Below are 21392 nucleotides of genomic sequence, written 5' to 3' on the forward strand. Positions count from 1 at the left end.
TGCCTGAACCACATTTGTGTGGCTATAATGTTTAAGATTTCTTTAAATGAAAACGAAAAGAGTTAGTATGGTGTTTTATAACATATTTCGTTGCCATAGACTGTAAAAAATAGTTCGTTGCCTGAAATATACACTGAGATAACCGGAGTAGCAGGCAGGCGAGCTGAGTGACGCGCGCTGCGTTAGAAGGTGGGCGGGGTTAGGATTTCCCAAGATGGCGCCGCCCATACCCCCCATAAACGGCTTCAAACCCGTTCTTCAGAAAGTCTATGGGTGACGTCACAGACGCTTTGTCCATATTTTTTACAGTCTATGATAAATACACACACATGCATATGTATTTAAGAAAAATGTGTTATTTATATATAAAATATTTATATATAATATAAATTATATATAATATAAATATATATACACAGTATATACATGCAAATATTTCTTATACATGCATGTGTGTGTATTTATATATAGAAAATAATTATACACCGTACACACACATATATTATGTAAAAACAAACTTTTATTTTGGATGCGATTAATCGCGATTAATCGTTTGACAGCCCTAATATATATATATATTTATTTTTTTCTGTGGTGAAAATCCAGTTTTTAATGTTGTTTATGTGTCTATGTGGTGTTTTTAATATGCTTTAAGACAAAGCATGTGTAAATTCATAAGTCGACAGCATTGCTGAGTATTTCCTCCTTAAAACTGCAGTGAACCAAAGACAGTCTCAAAAACACGCTTTGAAATCGCTGGTGTTTCTGACGTCACAAACTACCTTGTAACCAATCAGATCAACGTGTGATCTTCAACCAGTGGATCTCTGAGCTGAGTGAGTGAGTGGAGGCGGGGCTCATTTGCATATTCATAGAACCACATATACCAAAATGAGGCAAGCGTGTCGAGTTACATTAAAGCTATTTTATTCTATTTTCAAGGAAAACAAACGCTTAAATCTAATTTTGGTGATCAAAGATGAGTTTAAAAAGCCTACAATTATTGACTACAGGGAGACTTTAATTATTTGAAATATAAACATGTATAAACCCTTAAATTAACGTATTAATGTATTTGATCTGATGAATCAATTATTGTAATACACATAATTGTTAATAGCAATATATATTAATTACGTTATATTAAAAAGTAATTGATTTTTAATTCGCCAGACTCTTATTTTGTCGGTCGTTCCCCCACAATGCACTCGCACCGGAAACGATCTCTGGCTGTTTGCTGCAGGCGAGGGCAGAAAGAGACGCTGCTGGGCGCCTCCCCTTCCCCAAACCAACACAAAAAACTATAGAAAATAAACCCGTGGACAGCAGAAAACAGCCTGGAAAGCGCCAGACGGGGCTTTCGCGTCACCTCGGGCCTCTACGCGGACAAATCCGCTCCTGTTGAACCCGTTCGAGCGGTTTAAAGTGAAGTTTGACTTCAGTTTCACAGGTGAGTCGCGACAAAACCCGAGATTCTCTGGCCGCGTCTCAAAGCCTAGTGTGCTGCCTATCTAGACAGCTCGTTTGAGCCTCGATATGAGTGTGTAAGTGGTGTCCTTCAGTGCTCAGTAGGGTTTGAGAAGCCTCTGTTATTATATTCTGCATATGTCTGTGTGTTTAAATGCAGTTGCTGCTTCTGTATCAGGTTTCTCTCTGCCTGTGTGTGTGTGCTTCAGCTTTACTGGGTTCAGTCCTGGCTGTTCATGGCAAAGAATAATAAAGACAAAAAATCTCTTTAAATATGATAATTAAACAGTGCTAATGAGTTGAAGACTGAGTTATATAGAAGGTTTAATGAGTCCAGGCTTCATGTCATTAGATTTACTTCAGGATTTAAATACAAATGGGAAAAAAGAGAATAGTTTAATTTGGAAGATTATTGTCATTATTATTATTATTATTATTATTATTATTATTTAATGAAATAATTATTCATTTTAGACAGTTTATTAATTTACTCTGACATTATTTTCATTATAATTAAGCAAACTGGTTAAAGGAAACAAATATATTTTTCATGAATTCAATTTTAATGTTGATTTTATGGTTTACATTGTGTTGTTATTTTTAATATTATTATTATTATTATTATTATTATTTATTTGTACTAGGACAAGAATTAGTTCTGATGGTCCTAAAAATTGTCTGAATATTTGTATGCAAAATATAAATTTATTTGTTTTGTTTTTTCCCCATATATACTTATTATTATTATTATTATTATTATTATTATTATTATTATTTAATAGTAATAATCATTGCTAAGTCATCTAAGTGTAAGAACAATTATTAATTTATTTTGCCATTTTTTTCATGATAAATAATAAGCATAAAATGACCATCTGAAAATTATTTATCCAAAAATGTTTTTCCTTTAATATTTATTTATTATTTTCATTATAATTAAGCAAACTGGTGAAAGAAACAAGAAATTATATTTTGCATAAATTAAACCTTTTTTTTTAAAGTTGGTTTACATATTATTATTATTATTATTATTATTTAATAGTACTAATTAATTATTGTTAATTTTAAGGACAACAATTGTTAATTTTTCCTCACTTTTTTATAAATATCAAGCATAAAATGGTTCCCATCCTAAAAAATCGTCTGAATATTTGTATGCAAAATATTAATTTATTTGTTTTATTTTTCCCCATTTATATTCGTTTATACATTTTTAACAGTAATAATCATTGTTCATTTTTACCGCAGTTACTAATTTATTGTGACATTATTTTCATGATAATTAAATATTTATAAAATGGATCTGATAGTCCTTAAAAAATAATCTGAAAATTCTTTATTCAAAATATAATTTATTTTCCATTTTTTCCATTAATATGAATTTATTACTATTTAATATTAATTAAATAATGTTAATTTTATGACAATTATATTATTATTATTATTATTTTATTGTGACATTATTTTCATGATCAACAAGCATGTACAAAAAACTATCAAAATATTATTGTTTTTTTAATTATTTATATTTATAAAATGGTCCTAAAATTAATCAGAACATTTTTTTAAGCAAAATATATATTTTTAATGTCTAATTCCTTTACGTATTATTTTCGTGCAAGTATAAACGGGCAGCTGTGCAGAATGTGTTTGTGTGCTGCTGTCGAGTGTGTGTTGCGTGTGTGTCGCTCATCTCTCCGTTGTGCTTCCCTCTGCTCTTCCAGCTCTAACTCCTCCTTTTCTTTATCTCCACCTGCAAACGTTCCCACTCTTCCTTTCTTTCCTCTTCTCCTCCTCTCCTCTCGTCCTGGACCATGTGTGATAATGGGGATCTGGAGGACAAGCCGCCCGCTCCGCCCGTGAGGATGAGTAGCACGATCTTCAGCGGCGGCGGGAAGGACCACGCGCTCGCAGCCAATCACAGCTCAAAGCCTCTTCCCTCGGTGCCGGAGGAGCGCAAGCGCAACAAGATCATCTCCATCTTCTCCGGAGCCGAGAAGGGTGCGTATCAAAATTTACTTTTTCACTCACCGGCCAATTTGGTTACTTAATTTTTTAAAATGCCAAACTTTACAGCAGAAAATGCCCTTCATGACGACTTTGAGGGCAGTGAAGCTTTTTTATAACTCATCCGTTTAAATTATATTAAGCCTTAAAGTTCTGCATAATTAAGGGCGTGGCCACTTGAGTGACAGGTGGTCACTACTAGCCGTTTGTCTGCTGTTAGCGTCACGTCTCCTCAGCTAATCCGCCTCGCCGCATATTTTCGTTTATCCGGGAGTGACGCGCTGCCATGATGGCGGCTGCTGGCTCCGCCTACTTTAGGCTTCAGAAACGTTCTTCAGAAACACTACGGGTGACGTCACGCACACTACGAACATATTTTTTTACAGTCTATGGTATCAAAGCATAAACGTAAACACTTCCAAGTCATACCGCATATGATATGATGCACGGCGTAATTAATTGCTGTTAATCGCATCTAACGTTAAAGGGATACTTCTCATTCAAGCCCATTTCCATGCCGTCGAAATCGTGGCACCAATCAGAAACGTTGAGGCGGGCTTTACACGATGACGATTGCTCTAATTGGTTTTAGGTCTATCCAATTGCGCCCAGAGGCATTTGAGCGACGTCCGTTCAACTTTTAAATGCATTATTATATTCAAATTGCGAACACATGAGGACAGTCTCCATGAAAGACCCACTGGCAGATGAACGTGCTACTACATTTCTCTCCGAAACGGTAGGAAGTTAAATTAGATTTAATAGAGGATTTTAACTGTGACACGATGATTGACAGGGCAGTTTACGTGACGGGATGCACGCGACAGATCCGTCCGATAAAGATGACGAAGTAGTATGTCCCAAAGCTTGCCTACTTTTTTGCTACACATTCAAAAGTAAATACCTTTTCTTCACAAAAAGAGTACATACTTTTATGGCGTAGTGTAACTTAGGCGAATTGGGACGCAGCATATGGCTTTACACGATGACGATCGCTCTGATTGGTTTTAGGTCTATCCAATTGCGCCCAGAGGCATTTGAGCGACGTCCGTTGGAAATGAGTTATTAATGAAGCTTTGCCAGACCATAACTCAGTTACTACTGAGAATGGTCTGGTTTTAATCAGGCTAGGAAATATCCATAAGTTATCAAACACTTCAGAGTCTTCACTGCATAATTTATAAATTAAATTAAATTTAAAATTAAAGTTACAAAAGTTATTCAGTCAAGAGCATTGAGTTGTTTTGTTTCTTTTTCTTTTGTTCCTTGTTTAACATTAATGGCATACTGCATCAGGTTTATTAGGCTGCTGTCACTTTAGGACGCATTTTAATAATAATCAGCATTATTGTTTGTCGTGATATTATACATGCAGTTTTTAGGAACTGATTTTAATTTTCAGAGGCTTACCTAGTTCATTTGTACTTTTAAAAATGCAATCGTCACAAAAATATGATTGGAAAACGTGACAGTGCACCAAAACTTCAACTAAATTACTCAATATTTAAACCTAAAATGTGGATGTTGAAAATAAGTTTAAGTGTGTTTATTCTTTATTGTCTCCTCTTAAATAAACCATTATACACATTTGCATTAAGACGTTTCTAAGTGCCTTTTACCCCCGTCGTCACATTCTCAGGGCTCATCAAACCCACAGACACGCTTTGGCTTTGACTTTCATATCTTACTGTACGTATCGTGGTCTCTGGAGATGCATCACCTCGATTCACACCTCACTTTCATTAGCGTCGCATCTCAGAGACGTGTCATGTTTTCTGGGTCAAAGTGAATCTCTGAGTTCTGATGCTCATGAGACGCTGTGTTTGTGTGTGTGTGTGTGTGTGGCTTTACAGGTGGCCGGAGGAAAGACCGAGATAAAGAGCGGCCGGAGATCTCGCCGCCCTCAGATTTCGAGCACACCATCCACGTGGGATTCGACGCGGTTACTGGCGAGTTTACGGTTAGTATACATATTATATCAGCAAATATAGCCTGAATAATGAGTTATATTAATTGATATTTAATTACTTTCTTATTGATTATACATTATTCCTGCTTTAAAGGTGCACTGTGTGATTTTTAGCGGCATCTAGTGGTGAGGTTGCGAATTGCACACAACAGAAGTTACGGTGGCCGACAGGAAGTGATGTCGTCGTCTGAGACGGCAGAGCGTAGCCAGTTCAGCAATGAAGTTTCTTTACAAAGATCAATTAAGAAACTAGGTTTACTTAATTATTCAGTAAATCGATATGTAATTGCTTCTTGTTCATCATTGTGTCTAGGGCTGGGCAAAAAAATCGATTTTTCGATTAATCGTTTTTTAAAATGTGGTCGATTCAAAATCGATTCTCAAACGCCACGAATCGATTTTTTCCCATATTTATTTATCTATTACCCAAAAGCCAGTATTAGTTTTCCTCCACTGTTCATAGGCTTGCAAACTCCATTTTATAGCTAATGCTGTGAGATTTTATGTTTGTTTTATCTTAATCATAAAATAACCTCAACTAGTGCTGCACAATTAATCATATCGCAATCGCGATGTCAAGCCTACGCAATGACGAATGTCCTGTGACACAGAAAGACTCGAGCTGATATCGTGCGTGCGCACAAGACAGCCCAGAATACAGTTCTCTTTCGTGCTTGAACGAACAATAACACACACAATTATGCCAAAATGTCTTTTTGTCGAGTATCTTCATAACATAAGAGCAGTCTTATGATGAACGTGAATGATGAGGCGCGTGTGAGATCCGCGTCTCTGTTAGCAGCAGTTGGTCTCTTAAAGGGACAGTACACAGTAGCCACTAATTATCTCTGTCATTAAAGTTAATCAAAGAACAAAGGGAACAGATAAAAACACTCACTGCTCTTGACTAAATAACTTTTGTAACTTTAATAAGGATTAGTCTATATATACTTTAGAATTAATGCATCGCAGACTGTTTGATAACTTTATTCAATTTCTGTAGGCCTATATGTCCTACCTAGACAGATAAAATATATGCAAGTTTTTTTTATGGGTTTATATGAGGATTTTTAACCTGTTTGATCAAGGCATGCGACTGTTCTGACTTGTCCAATTTTCAGCATAAATTTTTCATCTTGCATCAAAACCCTGTCTATTTATTGTATGTTTAATATACAGGTTGGTAGCTCTTAATTTCTTTTTATTAATTAACCACTTCCAAACTTATGTTCACTTTACTTTCTTTTTTTCTTTTTTTTTTTTTATAAATATAGGATTTGTATTAAATATATAGGCTATTCATTGAGTGGAATCGAAATCGAATTTAGAATCAAAATCGAATCGAGAATCGAAATCGGAAATCGAATCGAGAATCGAGAATCGAAATCGAATCGAATTGAGAGCTTGAGAATCGAAATCGAATCGATTTGTAAAATCTGAATCGATACCCAGCCCTAATTGTGTCAGTGTTTTATTCTCTGACTTTAGCTTCCTTCTTCACACGGAGAACAACATAGTGATGAAACGCGTTTGTCCGTTCAGGGCCACCGTAGAAACATGTCGATGTAAGCGGACCCGTGGTGTGTGTAGAGAGAAATGCTCATTCTAAGCTTATAAACACATAACGGTTCATTATGTAAGGCCTTTACACACCACTGAAAGCATAGCATAGGTATGGATATGATATTGCATTTCTGTCAACATATCCTCCTAAATATTACACACTGCACCTTTAATTATTGCTAGATAACATTTTCATTCAGAAATTTCAATAATCAATGTTTTTAGTGGTTGTTCAAAGTTTCAATGTGGAAATTCTTAGGATTGCTTTTTAAACATGAGTTTGAGGGATTTTATGTAGTTGTTAAGATGCGTAGTTGTATGTTTTTTTCTTTTTCTTTATTTTAGCTTAATAAAAAAAAATCTAATAATATACCCAATGTAAAAACATATATTTTTTAAAAATTCCTATCAAATATTAAACGGAAAGGTTTTATGTAGTTGTTGTTGTTATAATGTTGTAATGTTTTATTTCTATCAAATATAAACCTAAAGATTCAATATAGTTGTTATTGTAATGTTGTACAAAGTTTACGGCCGTATTTTTTCAACTGTTTTCAATGTGAGCGTTGCATCACTGTCACCTTTTACCCAGCCGTCCAATCACAGTGGAGGAGGTGCGGGGCAAATACCACACCGACCAACCGCCACGTCCTGCTTGTACAAAAACATTTAAAACAAGAGCCCGAGAAAATACTTTACATTTTATCAACATTTTTATAGGCCTATCCAGAAACAAACTGCCAATCCCTGTCTCTGGTGCTGAAATATGGCTTATTCATGTTGCTAGGGTGCTGTAAATGGTTGCTAGGGCGTGGCTAGACAGTTTCCCTGCTGAAACTAATAGACTGGGTGTGTATTTGGATATTTAAAGACTACTTGCCAGTCTGAGTCAAAACAGGTTCTGATCCAGAGTTATCCCTCACCTTTTTTCAAGTCTATGGGATGGTTGCTAGGGTGCTGTAACTGGTTGCTAGGGCGTGGCTATGTCGTTGTTACATCACTGCTTATTGGCTTCTTGCTTGGAGAGTCAAATGAGCTCACCCGCAAGTCTCTATGACATTCTCATGCGAAGATATGATCCCACAAAGTTCGTGCCAATGTTAATTGTCCCGAGAGATCCCGGACGAGCCCCCGTTTGTTTCCTCCTCCGCACTTTACTTCGTCAATTTGTAAAGAAAGACTACACGCCTGCGCTTTCAAAAGTTTGGGGTCAGTAAGATTTTTAATGTTTTTAAAAGAAGTCTCTTCTGCTCACCAAGGCTGCATTTATTTGATTAAAAATACAAACAAAAACAGTAATATTGTGAAATATTATTATAATGTAAAGTAACTGTTTTCTATGTGAATATATAGTCGAGTGTAATTTATTCCTGTGATCAAAGCATCATTACTCCAGTCTTCAGTGTCACATGATCCTTCAGAAATCACTCTAATATGATGATTTGATGATCAAGAAACATTTATGATTATTATCAGTGTTGAAAACAGTTATTTACATTTTTATTTCAGGATTCTTTGATGAATAGAAAGTTCAAAAGAACAGCATTTATCGGAAATAGAAGCTTTTGTAACATTAAACACTACCGTTCAAAATAAATAAAATAAATCAATACTTTTATTCATCAAGGATGAGTTAAACTGATCAAACGTTACAGTAAAGACATTTATAATGTTACAAAATATTCTATTTTAAATAAATGCTGTTCTTCTGAACTTTCTGTTCATCAAAGAATAAAAATGTAAAAAACTGTTTTCAACATTGATAATAATCATAAATGTTTCTTGAGCATCAAATCATCATATTAGAGTGATTTCTGAAGGATCATGTGACACTGAAGACTGGAGTAATGATGCTTTGATCACAGGAATAAATTACACTTTAAAATATATTAAAATAGAAAACAGTCATTTTAAATTGTCATAATATTTCACAATATTATTTTTTTTTTTTTTTTTTTTTTATCAAATAAATGCAGCCTTGGTGAGCAGAAGACTTCTTTTAAAAACGTTAAAAAATCTTACTGACCCCAAACTTTTGAACGTTAGTGTATATTCAAACGCACATTCCTATAGACTAAAGACGTAATACGCATGTGCGTCAGTGTTTTCGCAGATTCGCGTTTTTGAAGTTTACGCGGAGATGATAACGTTTTTGTGAAGGTATGGGTGATACTGTCAGGCTGATTGGATCATTTGAATGACACTGTTATGCGGATGAGATCAGGAAATCTCTGTAAACGAGCTGACTCATGTAGGCTACTTCATTTACATGCCCCCGCCCTTTATGTAAATCCCTCCCCCTTGGAATATATATAAACTACAATGTATACTGTTTGAGTTAGACTTGACTTGACTACAGCAATGCACAGCGAGTTCTCAATAAAGAGCAATTTCTGTTGAAAGATATCCCAACGTCTCCTGGTCTCTGCTTTGACGAAGCGCTGTATAAATGGTGACTTAAGTGTGGTTTCTCCGTGTCCCGCAGGGAATGCCGGAGCAGTGGGCCAGATTATTGCAGACCTCCAACATCACCAAGTCCGAGCAGAAGAAGAACCCACAAGCCGTTCTGGACGTCCTGAAGTTCTACGACTCCACGGGCAACGGCCGGCAGAAGTACCTCAGCTTCTCCTCAGGTCTGCCGGAGCGCCGGTGTGTGTGGTGATATGAGCTCCAGTGTCACGGCATGTCGTACTGACCCGCTTTTCTCCTCTTGTTTATGTGTAGAGAAGGATGGATTTCCCTCTGGTGAACAATCGGTATGTTGTTTTACACTCATTGAGATGCTGTATTTGTTGACCCTGGACCACAAAACCAGTCGCAAGGGTCAATTTTTTGAAATTGAGATTTATACATCATCTAAAAGCTGAATAAATAAGCTTTCCAGTGATGTATGGTTTGTTAGGATAGGACAGTATTTGGCCGAGATACAACTATTGAAAATCTGGAATCTGAGGGTGCAAAAAAATCGAAACATTGAGAAAATCTCCTTTAAAGTTGTGCATTTATGTTGCCGATTGTGCTGCATTCATTCACAAAAATAAATGTTTTATATATTTACGGTAGGAAATTTACTAAATATCTTCATGGAACATGATCTTTACTTAATATCCTAATGATTTTTGGCATCTATAATTCTCTATAATATAAAAATCTATAATTTTGACCCATTCAATGTATTGTTGGCTATTGCCACAAATATACCAGTGCGACTCGTGACTGGTTTTGTGATCCAGAGTCACACTCAGTTTTTAGTTGTGGATTCTCTGTTTTCATTTGCATTTTAAAGGTTTAGTAACAAAAAGTGTCTTTTTGTAATTTTTTATTCGTTCATTTATTTATTCATTTTTTATTATTATTTCTTTTTTTATGCACGTCATGTTAAACTAAATGATAAGGTGAAATGTTGCTTTGGCTGAAATATAAACCAGTGTTATTTTAGTATCTTATTATAGTTTTTATTAATATTTTGAATTGGTTTTTATTTTTATATTTTCCGTTTTAATTTTGATTAAAGTTTGTTATTTTGTTGTCACAAAAGTTTTTGTTTTTTTTATAAATGTATATACATTTTTCATTCATTTTTATTTCAGTTTTTTTTATTTTAGTACAAGTTAAACGAAGTAATGAAAAATGTTGGCAACTAGCTGGTATAAATTAAGTTTTTTATATTTCGTTTTATTTTATTTCAGTTAATGTTTATTTTATTTAAAGCAACAAAAATTCAGTTAATTTTTCTTATTCATTTTATGTTAATGTTTATTTTATTTCAAGTAACGTGTCGTAATTTTGTTGTTTTTTGTTTTTAAATTGTCTTTAGTTTTTATACATTTTTTTTATTTCAGTTTTAGTTATTTTAGTACATCGTTAAGCTAAATAATGAACAATATTGGCAACTAGCTGAAATAAAGTAAGTTTAATTTTATTTTTTATTTTTTTTGGTTAAAATGTATTTTATTTAAAGCAACAATGTGTTTTATGGTTTATTTCAATTTTTTATTTAATTTAACTATGGATAACCCTAATATACACTTATTTAATATCTATTTTATTTCAAGTAACGTATAGTAATTTTGTTGTTTTTTTGGTCATTTTTATATGTATAAATTTATTTATACTTAAACTATAATTGTCTATAGTTGTTATTCATTTTTATTTCATTTTTATTTATTTTAGTACATCGAGTTGTTAGCAATGTTAGCAACTAGCTGAAATAAAGTAATTAAAATTTTTTTCATACTTTATTTTAATTCAGATAACATTTATTTTATTTACTGCTACAAAATGTTTTTTTTTTACGATTTTGTTTTAGTTAACAATAATAACCCTTAGACTTAAACTTTTAATTGAACTTATCAACTTAAATTTAATTTAAAAATAAATAAATAAAAACTAGGTTTATAAAATAAATAATTATAAAAAAAATCATTTTAATGTAATGTTTATTTTATTTCAAGCAACAAAAATGTTTTTACAGGTTTTTTGACTAAACCTGATCCTTTCCGAATATAATTACACTGCTTTCCTTCCCTAAAACCTAAGCCTGTCAAAAAAACACCAGAGCCTTCGTCCCCAATCAAAACTGTGGATGATGATGATGAAGAAGATGACGATGAGGAGGCGCCACCGCCTGTTGTCGCACCTCGACCAGAACACACTAAGAGCGTAAGAAGCCATTAGAGGAATAGTTCACCTAAAAATACAAGTATAGTCTATAGGGGCTTTCGCACCGGATAGTTCTGGGAACTTGGTTATAGGAACTAGCCACCAGGGTGGTTCCCCGAGAACTTTTCCTGATTGCGTTCGCAGCGCCAGTAGGAACTGGTAGAAACTTTGAAGTGATGAAAGACACCCTTGTTGTTGTGACTTTTATTTTGACGGCGCTGAGAACGACTGAGTGCTCACATTCTCCGTGTTCATTAGTTTACGATCTGTCTCACAGTCCTGTCTGATACGTTATTAGAACTGTTATACATAGAAAGTAGACTGTAATGAAAAGTTATTAGTGTATGATGTGTGTTTGATGTCCAGTGTTGATGAGCAGAAATACATAATCATGTTTCTCTTGGTCTCCTCAAAGTTGCGTTGGATTTTCTCCTCAGCTTAAAGGTTAAGAGCTTCGTCTATCACTGTTTTGTTCATAGAGTTAGTTTGTGGAGTAAATATAAAGGCTATAATCCGTGTGTTTACACAGCTTTTTTAAAAATGGCGGGTGCTGGTGTTTCACGTGCGTTCGGCCAATCAGCGAACACTAACATCATGGATAGTTCCTATAGTGCTGGTTTAGACCGACTCTGAAGTAGGAGTAAATTAGTTCCTCCAAAGGGAGTTCCTAGAGCTAAAATCGTTCCTAGTTCCTGCGGCGCGAACACGCCAAAAACCAGGAACTTCCGCCAATAGTTCTAGGATCTATGAAAAGGTTCCTCCGGTGCAAAAGCCCCTAATAATATAAATTAGTGCATCACTAAAATACTATTCTTGTTTTTATTCACATTTATGATTTCAGGTATACACTCGACCATCGGTCATCGACCCCCTCCCTCCCCCCGTGACGTCTCCAGAAAGTGAGGTCGCGTCGAAGGCCACCGACCGACAGAGACCCAAAAAGGGCAAGATGACCGACGAGGAGATCATGGACAAGCTCAGTACGTCACTTTATACGTAGTTATTTGCGCAGTTTCACTTTTTTAGCGAGACTCAAATCACGTGTCCTCTGTTTGTTCTCCGACAGGAACCATCGTCAGTATTGGAGATCCAAAAAAGAAATATACACGATACGAGAAGATCGGACAAGGGTAGGTCCGATAATTTTGCATGTTCATGTTCATGTTCATTGAATGGAAATTAATCATTGTTTCTGTCCACAGAGCTTCGGGAACAGTGTTCACCGCCATCGACGTCGCCACTGGACAGGAGGTAACGCAAAAGAGAGAGAAATGGATTTGTTTTTCTTAGTTTTTCCACATTCTCATCATTGCAATGCGTGTCTTGTCTCTCAGGTGGCCATCAAGCAGATCAACCTGCAGAAGCAGCCCAAGAAAGAGCTAATCATCAATGAAATCCTCGTGATGAAGGAGCTGAAAAACCCAAACATTGTCAACTTCTTAGACAGGTAAACCTTCTTCAAGGAACAACATCAACTTGACCTTGACCTCCAGACCTCATCATTTGGAAACTCCTTTTGAACAATAGCTAATGTTTCCTGATTATACATAATTATCTTATGTGCATCACGTATTATGACAAATACTGCAGAGGGCGCCGGCGGCCATGATTGTTACGCTTTACAGCAGATCGAATCCTTGTTTAATATTGGCCAAACAACATTTAAATCAAATGTTAACTTAATCTTTAAAGGAACACTCCACTCTTTTTTCATATTAAACTGTTATTCCCTTAACTAAGACGAGTTGATACATACCTCTCTCATCTCAGTGCGTGCACTCAATCGCTCTGTCGCGCGGCGACACTTTGATAGCACTTAGCTTAGCCCAGTTCATTCATTAGGATCCAAACAGAGATGAAGTTAGAAGCGACCAAACACCTCCACGTTTTCCCTATTTAAATAGTTACATGAGTAGTTACACGACCAGGTGGAGTGTTCCTTTAATATTTGGCTGCCACTTTACGATAGAAATGCTACAGCCACTGTAATTTCTTGAACGTGTGGACATTAAAACATGCAAACTTAGAGCAAGAATTTAAACTTTTATTTTGAAATCGCGTTAATTTGCATATTTAGAAACATATATTGATGTGTTGGCATACGTTTATAAATTATTTATCTTACAAATCTGGTGAAATGGCACACATTGCATCGCCAGATCAACGTTATACAAGTTTGAGTTTGAGACGCTCCAACCATGAAAATGATAACTATGAAACACAAAAGGGTGTTTGCTGTTTGTTTGGGTTTCAAATAACATGCATCTGGAAACTCATATACAGTCTTGAGTTTTATATGAGTTCCCAAATGCATGTTATTTGAAACCCAAACAAACAGCAAATGCAGAGACTTGAGTTTGTGTGGAGAATTATTACTGTGAATGGGTTGCTGGAAGAAACGCGTAACATATAGGCATGTAAATAAAGCGCCACGCTTCACTCTGAAACCTGCAGCGCATATGTTTATTTCTCATATGCAGTAAAAGACAGAATAATATAATGCAAGCACTGTAAAAGGTTTTGCCACAAACTCAACTCACTAATGCTGGTATCAACGAGAAATATCGTCACCTTTTAATATTGCGAGATCTCGTGGAACAAGAGATCGTCACACCCCTATTTTTAACGAATAAATTCCTCCATGTAAAACAAAAGCTCATGTGCCTTTTACCTCAACACATCTTTGATTGGATAACTCTGTTTCTTGTTGCGTTTTTGCATAATTTTATTATGCAAGAATAAAATGTTACTGCGTAATTTGTGTAGGAAAGCATTGTTATTGTGTACTTTATAACGTGCTTAAAAAAGAGCTACAGAAACTTCCATTTTTAATACTTCGCACTAGTTTTCCAGGAAGTGATCGTTTTGTTCTCTTGAACACATGGGATGGGAACAGTGCTCACGAATGTTTTATGCGATTTAGCACAAGTTAAATTCGTAACTTTGGATGTAAACCGCTAATGATGCCGTGAAGTTTTAAGAGTGTTCATTGTGTGTGTGCTCCAGTTTTCTGGTAGGTGAGGAGCTGTTTGTAGTGATGGAGTACTTGGCTGGCGGCTCGCTCACAGATGTCGTCACAGAAACGTGCATGGACGAGGCTCAGATCGCCGCTGTGTGCCGAGAGGTGCGTTGAAGCTAGATTTACGACTTATGGTTTAGGGGGAAACCCTGATGATTAAAGCACAACTGAGCTGTGTTCAGGAAGTAGCCGAGGCGCTTAACTAATGACCTTCCTCTTGTCTGTTATCTCACAGTGTTTGCAAGCACTGGAGTTTCTGCACGCTAATCAGGTCATTCATCGAGACATCAAGAGTGACAACGTGCTTCTGGGAATGGACGGTTCTGTCAAGCTCAGTATGTTCTCGGTTTTTACGACTTTGCAGTGAGCATGAAGTTCAGAACACAGAACAAAGATGTTGATTGTGGTTAGGCACACTCTCACTGAAAGGTGCCTTCACACATGGCTCTCTCAGACGCATGAAGCGTCATGTTTGGTTTGGCTTGGTTTAGCAGCTCGCTCTGAACGGTAGAGCTCTTGTGAGCCAAAACTAGGTGACTAAAGAAACGGCAAAGAAGGCTGTTAACTATAGATGTACAAACAGACTAATGACAGATATTCAAGTGAAAAAAGTACCCAACAGCACTTAAAATGCATGTGAAGAGATGATAGTATTTTGATGTACGCTGATAATGTTTAGTGCACGCCTGCGTCATGTTCATCATCTCAGCATTTCTTCAGAAGTTTTTCACCCAAGACATGCAGTGTGAATCAAACTAGCCCTAAACTAATAAAATCTGTAATTGGCTTGATGGTAGGTGGCATTTAATTAGATGCAAATGAAAACAAGACTGTTAGCTGTTAATCATGAAACAAGCAAAACAAACTTCTGTCTAAGTTTGTTATGAAACAACATTTTTGTCAATTGTTCCATTTAATTGACGTAATTCAGGTTTTCCGAGCAATTTGCTCATGTTTCATAAATGGGGCCGATAACTGTATTCCTTCAAGGATTAGTTCACTTCAGGATTAAAATTTTCTGATAATTTACCCCCCCCCCCCCCCCACGTCATCCAAGATATTCATGTCTTTCTTTCTTCAGTCGTAAAGAAATGAAGGTTTTTGAGGAAAACATTCCAGGATGTTTCTCCATATAGTGTCTTCAATGGGGTCCAACGGGTTGAAGGTCCAAATGTGAGTTTCAGTGCAGCTTCAAAGTCTCGACACGATCCAGCCGAGGAATAAGAGTCTTATCTAGACAAACCATCCGCCATTTTATTAAAAAAAATAAACATTTATATACTTTTTAACCACAAATGCTCGTCTTGCACTAGCTGTGATGTAAAATTGTCCGAAATTGTTGCTATACGTGTTTTTTTTTTTTTTTGTAAATAACGTTTGTCTTAGTCTTTGAACGTTCGCTTTGTAAACACTAGGTCGGTTCATCTGCCTACGTCACGCGTGACCTTTCAACATGATTACGTAATGTGTGATGCATCACAGCCAGTGCTAGACTAGCATTTGTGGTTAAAAAGTATATAAATTAGGGCTGTCAAACGATTAATCGCGATTAATCGCATCCAAAATAAAAGTTTGTTTACATAATTTATGTCTGTGTACGGAGTATAATTATTTTCTATATATAAATACACACACATGCATATATATTTAAGAAAAATGTGTTATTTATATATAAAATATTTATATATAATTTAAATTATATATAATATAAATATATATACACAGTATATACATGCAAATATTTCTTAAATGTATACATGCATGTGTGCGTATTTATATATAGAAAATAATTATACACCGTACACACACGTATTATGTAAAAACAAACTTTTATTTTGGATGCGATTAATCGTTTAACAGCCCTAATATAATTTTATTTTTTTTTATTTTTTTTAAATCAGCAATGGTTTGTCTAGATAAGACTCTTATTCCTCGGCTGGATCGTGTCGAGACTTTGAAGCTGCACTGAAACTCACATTTGGACCTTCAACCTGTTGGACCCCATTGAAGTCACTATATGGAGAAACATCCTGAAATGTTTTCCTCAAAAACCTTCATTTCTTTTCCACTGAAGAAAGAAAGACAGGAAATTTTAATTCTGAAGTGAACTAATCCTTTAAGTTTTTGGGTCACATCTAGTTTCCATAACGTTTTATCCCCTCCCAAAGTCCATTGGAATTGTTTTGGAATGATGTATTTTTGGTGTTGCACCATCTTGATCAACGACACCAAAGTATGCAACCGTATGACCTACTAAACTAGCTGTTCTTCAATCTATCCCATCCTTGTTTTTATTGGCTTCAAATATGGCATCTACTGATACTAAGGTCTATAGGTTCCATCTAAAGGTGCATTAGTGACATTTAGCATGCAAAAAAGGTCCATTGTCAAAAGCGTAGAGATGCATTAAGCACTGCTCACTCAAAGTCACTTTCAAACCAGGCAGCTTTCTGTTGATTAGCGAACCAACTTGAACATGAACAAAATCCGTGTGGGGAATTTTTTCGCCCTCACATGACACTCCCGATTGCAAGGGTTCCTATAGGAATTAATGGATTTTGCTCACGATATTGAAATCCTCAAGACAATGAAATTACACAAACCAGGTCTAGAAATGTCTCTAAACTTTCTATTGTCTCCTTTGCAGCGGACTTTGGGTTTTGTGCCCAGATCACTCCTGAACAGAGTAAGAGGAGCACTATGGTAGGCACGCCATATTGGATGGCTCCGGAGGTCGTGACGCGCAAAGCCTACGGACCCAAAGTCGACATCTGGTCCCTGGGCATCATGGCCATCGAGATGGTGGAGGGAGAACCGCCGTACCTCAACGAGAACCCACTGAGGGTATGTTGGTGCCACTGATTCCCCAACAACTTGTTTGAGGTTCGATTTGAATTGCCGATTTGAGTCCATTGACAATGCAACTAGAATCTTCTAGGGCTGCCCTCGACTAAAGATCTTTCTTGTCGACTATTAGTCGTTCATTTAAGCCACTATTCGACTAATCGCTCGTTCACATTAATAAGCCATAAATCAAAATAATGCACCTTTAGTTGCCTATATAAAATACGTATAGCCTAATCAGCGCACAAATTTATTGGTAATGTTTTCTGTTTTCGGCTGCAGAGATTAAGTCGACGATCCTGCCTCGTCATCTCCACAGTGGTGGACGTGCCTATATGCACGTTTCATGCGGATTACATAATCGTAGAATATTTATGTTCATTCAAATGTAAAAATTTCAAGCTTTCTATAGATTTATTTCTCATGCCTGTGATGTGCTCAAGTTCAAGACCGAATCGACAGAAAGCACCATTATTTTACAAAAACAACGTTTTGTGAGTTTACAAAAATAAAGGTAAACCCTTCACACTTTGCATTACTCTTATCTGTATGACCAAAAATTTAGTATTTTAAGTTAAACTCAAATGATACGTATCGCCTACAGGGTTCGTACGGGTGCTTGAAATCCTTGAAAATGCTTGAATTTTGATGTTGTGTTTTCATGGTTTGAAAAGTGCTTAAATTTTGGATAAAATGCTTGAAATTGTAACTGTATTTCTTTCACAACAAATACCTATCTGACTGAATAGTTTGTTTATTAAATGGAGAAATAAAATGTAGCCCTTCAGATACAGAGCGATTAGCGCTACGCTGGCCAGAGCAAAAGTAGGCGGAGTTTTCATTTTGATTTCCGCGCTTGTTTGGATGCCCCGTTTTTATAGGCAGCGCGGGTAATCGTCACTGAGCGCAGCGGCAAAAGTTGAACTATTTTTAACTTTGACCGCGGCGTGCCCGCGAGCTCGCCAATACTGCGCTCCACTTTGATCGACGCAGCAACAAAGCGTCTTTGCCGTATTTGAGGTCGATAAATTAATTTTTGGATTTCCTACCGTTAACGATCTGTCCGTTACAGCCTGCGTGATTTCGCCACTTTTTCAGTTTGTTTTCTGCGACTAAACGACTAATAGAATTTTGGTCGACTAAGCCTCTTCTAGTCGACTAACGGTTAGTCGACTATTAGGGGGCAGCCCTACTAAAGTCTCGAACTCTTTCTTCCTCAGGCGCTCTATCTGATTGCCACCAATGGGACTCCAGAGTTGCAGAGTCCTGAAAAGTTATCGCCCATCTTCAGAGACTTCCTGAGTCGCTGTCTGGAAATGGACGTGGAGAAGAGGGGTGGAAGCAAAGAGCTTTTGCAGGTAAACCAGCCAGCAACTATAGTACTAGCGATTAGGTTTGGGAATTGAAAATCGATTCCAGAATTGAGGTCAGGAATCGGATACTTGTTATAAAATTTAAATTTCTATTCCTCTTATCGATTCCTTTGTGAGCATTTCAAAAGGACTTTAAACAATTCAAGGGCGGGACGTCACACACGTCCAAGAAAATGTGATTTTAAACCATTCAAGATCGCGAGACGTTTCGGGTGTTGTTTTCAGTTCTGCAGGCGTGTGTAACCATGGGCAACTCTTAAAGTGACAGCAGCCTAATATTCCTGTTGCCGTCTCTATAATAACTATAGTCAAACAACAAAAGACAAAGAGAAAATTAACTCGTTTTTGATTGAATAACTTCTGTAACTATATATTTGTAATTTATTTTTTACGTAAAAAGTACAGTGTTATTTTACATTTGATTACAGTTTCTGTACCTGAATAACTGAAAATCTTAAAACACTGTTTATTTCAATCGTATCTTTGTTCAGTTATAACTTTGTTTGCGATTTGTTAATTTTTTACTTGTTCTTTTTTAATTACTGAGTGTTTACTTGAATTTAATAATGCTGGAAATTTATATTAGTTTGGCTAGTTGTTTTTCTATGGTATTTTTAAACCATAGGCAAAATTCCTTGTGTAAGTGTTCTTTAGCCTGTTGGTTTTTGTTCATGATATTCAGTTACAATTAAATGTTTTGCAATGTGAATGATATCTAAGTTGTTGGGGTTTTTTTTTTTTTACCTTATTGGAATCAAAATTAGGAATCGGAATTGATAAGCAGAATCTAGCGATTAAGGAATAGCATGACTTGTGTAAACTTATTGATTGATCAAACCTTGTGTCTCCTCAGCATCCCTTCCTGAAGTTGGCCAAACCTCTCTCGAGTCTCACTCCTCTCATTTTGGCTGCCAAGGACGCCATGAAGAACAACCGCTAGCCTCCCGCTACGAACGAGCTGTGCCCGAAAGCACCGCGAACTGCTGAACACTCTCGAAATCTGTGCCAGGTGTTTTTACCAGTGTCAACAACATATCCATGTTGCCAAAACAAAACTCCAAGCATTTAATTTGGGTCTTTGCCTGTTTTTAAACCGCTGTGGTATTGGGGGGTATTAGATGTCCTCCTGCTCTCATTAGATTCTTGTTGGACTTTATCTGTTTTATGTGTGAACTCTTCCAATCTTTGGCTTTTGTAGACCTCATATGCTCCATAATTGATGACACAAATCAATTATGGTGATTTCTTATCCAGCTGGAGACCTTTTGTTAGTCTTTCTGTAGCCAGAATCATGACTGAAAACTGTGTAAGCCTACTCCTGTTCTTGACCCGAAGGGAAGAGCACCTTACTAATACACACCAACTGCGAGCAGTGAATGATTTTTGTAGTCACTTGTGCCTTTGTTGTTATTCCAGCAAACACCTTTATACTTTGTCTAAAGAGGCAGATTTTTGCCATTGAACTTCCTCTAACCTGAGACGAAACTTTCATGTGATGAAATGTGTATATGACGTACTTCGAAGAAGCGTAGCATTTCAGTTGATGTAGTTAACCGAAAGCAGGACACGTAGATTAGATGTGTATGTTTGTGTACATGAACACTTTCTTGTTTGTTTTAGTAACTAACAGTTTATTATGAAGTAAATGCAGTTGTCGATAAGTCTTGATGTAAGAATTGATAACTATTTTTATGCTTTTCAGTCACTTGTTTTGCAAGTAAAAGCCGGATTCCTGCAAATTCTGTGAACAGTACAGTCATTGCAACATTGTGTACATCTCTTGTTCTTCATTAAAAGAGGACTTGAAACTTGAGATTAGAATAAACTCTCTCTAGGGCTCTTTTGTAGTCTGTTTAAACCTTCTCATGAGTTAATGGGGTCATTCCTGTCATACAGCAACATTTGAGCTCTTTGACTTGTCCAACTAAATGAATATGTTGCATGTGTTGAAATGTAAGGATTTTTTTCTTTAAAATGGTTTAGTAGCCTTTCAGAAATGTTAATCAAGCTATCATTAAGTTTAAGTGCTTAAGCTTGACCATATTTACACAATAATTTGCTTAGTGAGTGATTTTCAGAGTTAAATTGAATGTCAACTAGAAGCTATTTTTAACCTTTAATATTTTTAGTGTTTTACCCTTTTGACTTTTCTTTGAATTTGATATCTTTACATATGTAATTTCATCTAACAGGGTGTGGACTGTTTTAGAGTGGGACAAAAACTATCACAAATCATAAGGAAATTCATCAAATCAATACTTGTTTTTCGATCAAAAATTATTAGATTTTCTGGAGGTTGATCTGGACCTAGCTTGTTAGTTAAAAACATCTGCTCAAAGCAAAATTATTTTAAATTCACTTGTGTTTTAATTAAAGAAAAGTAAAATGATTTCCAAATGTATAAATATTTAAATATATTTTTACCCCAATTTATTCAAACATGATAGGATCATGAAAAGGTACTAAATAGCTGAAATTCGCTAATAAT

At 36.0% G+C, this 21392-nt stretch overlaps 1 protein-coding gene across 2 annotated transcripts; it reads left to right on the forward strand.

Annotated features, from left to right (window-relative positions):
- The first annotated feature begins 1232 nt into the window (after nucleotides 1–1232).
- pak2b (p21 protein (Cdc42/Rac)-activated kinase 2b) lies at nucleotides 1233–20740 on the forward strand. 2 transcript variants are annotated; one of them, XM_079889565.1, is made up of 15 exons: nucleotides 1233–1450; nucleotides 3306–3468; nucleotides 5328–5434; nucleotides 9492–9639; nucleotides 9731–9762; nucleotides 11546–11668; nucleotides 12510–12648; nucleotides 12735–12798; nucleotides 12871–12919; nucleotides 13003–13115; nucleotides 14675–14792; nucleotides 14923–15022; nucleotides 17335–17531; nucleotides 18752–18889; nucleotides 19758–20740. In XM_079889565.1, the coding sequence occupies exons 2-15, from the start codon at nucleotides 3333–3335 to the stop codon at nucleotides 19842–19844; spliced, it is 1551 nt and encodes a 516-aa protein (XP_079745691.1). In that variant the 5' UTR covers nucleotides 1233–1450; nucleotides 3306–3332; the 3' UTR covers nucleotides 19845–20740. The 2 variants fall into 2 exon arrangements, with proteins under 2 accessions (XP_079745691.1, XP_079745690.1); XM_079889564.1 differs by having other exon boundaries at nucleotides 1236–1450; nucleotides 3192–3468.
- The last annotated feature ends 652 nt before the right edge of the window (nucleotides 20741–21392 follow it).

The sequence above is a fragment of the Squalius cephalus genome (genome assembly GCF_949319135.1).
Source record: "Squalius cephalus genome assembly, chromosome: 13".
Classification (NCBI taxonomy): domain Eukaryota; kingdom Metazoa; phylum Chordata; class Actinopteri; order Cypriniformes; family Leuciscidae; genus Squalius; species Squalius cephalus.

Excerpts from the sequence above, each read along its gene's own strand:
- pak2b (XM_079889564.1), top strand. The coding sequence starts at position 3,282 with ATGTGTGATAATGGGGATCTGGAGGACAAGCCGCCCGCTCCGCCCGTG. Across the intron at positions 9,763-11,545 it reads TTCCCTCTGGTGAACAATCG|CCTGTCAAAAAAACACCAGA; the intron begins GTATGTTGTTTT and ends CTAAAACCTAAG. Across the intron at positions 18,890-19,757 it reads GAAGCAAAGAGCTTTTGCAG|CATCCCTTCCTGAAGTTGGC; the intron begins GTAAACCAGCCA and ends GTGTCTCCTCAG.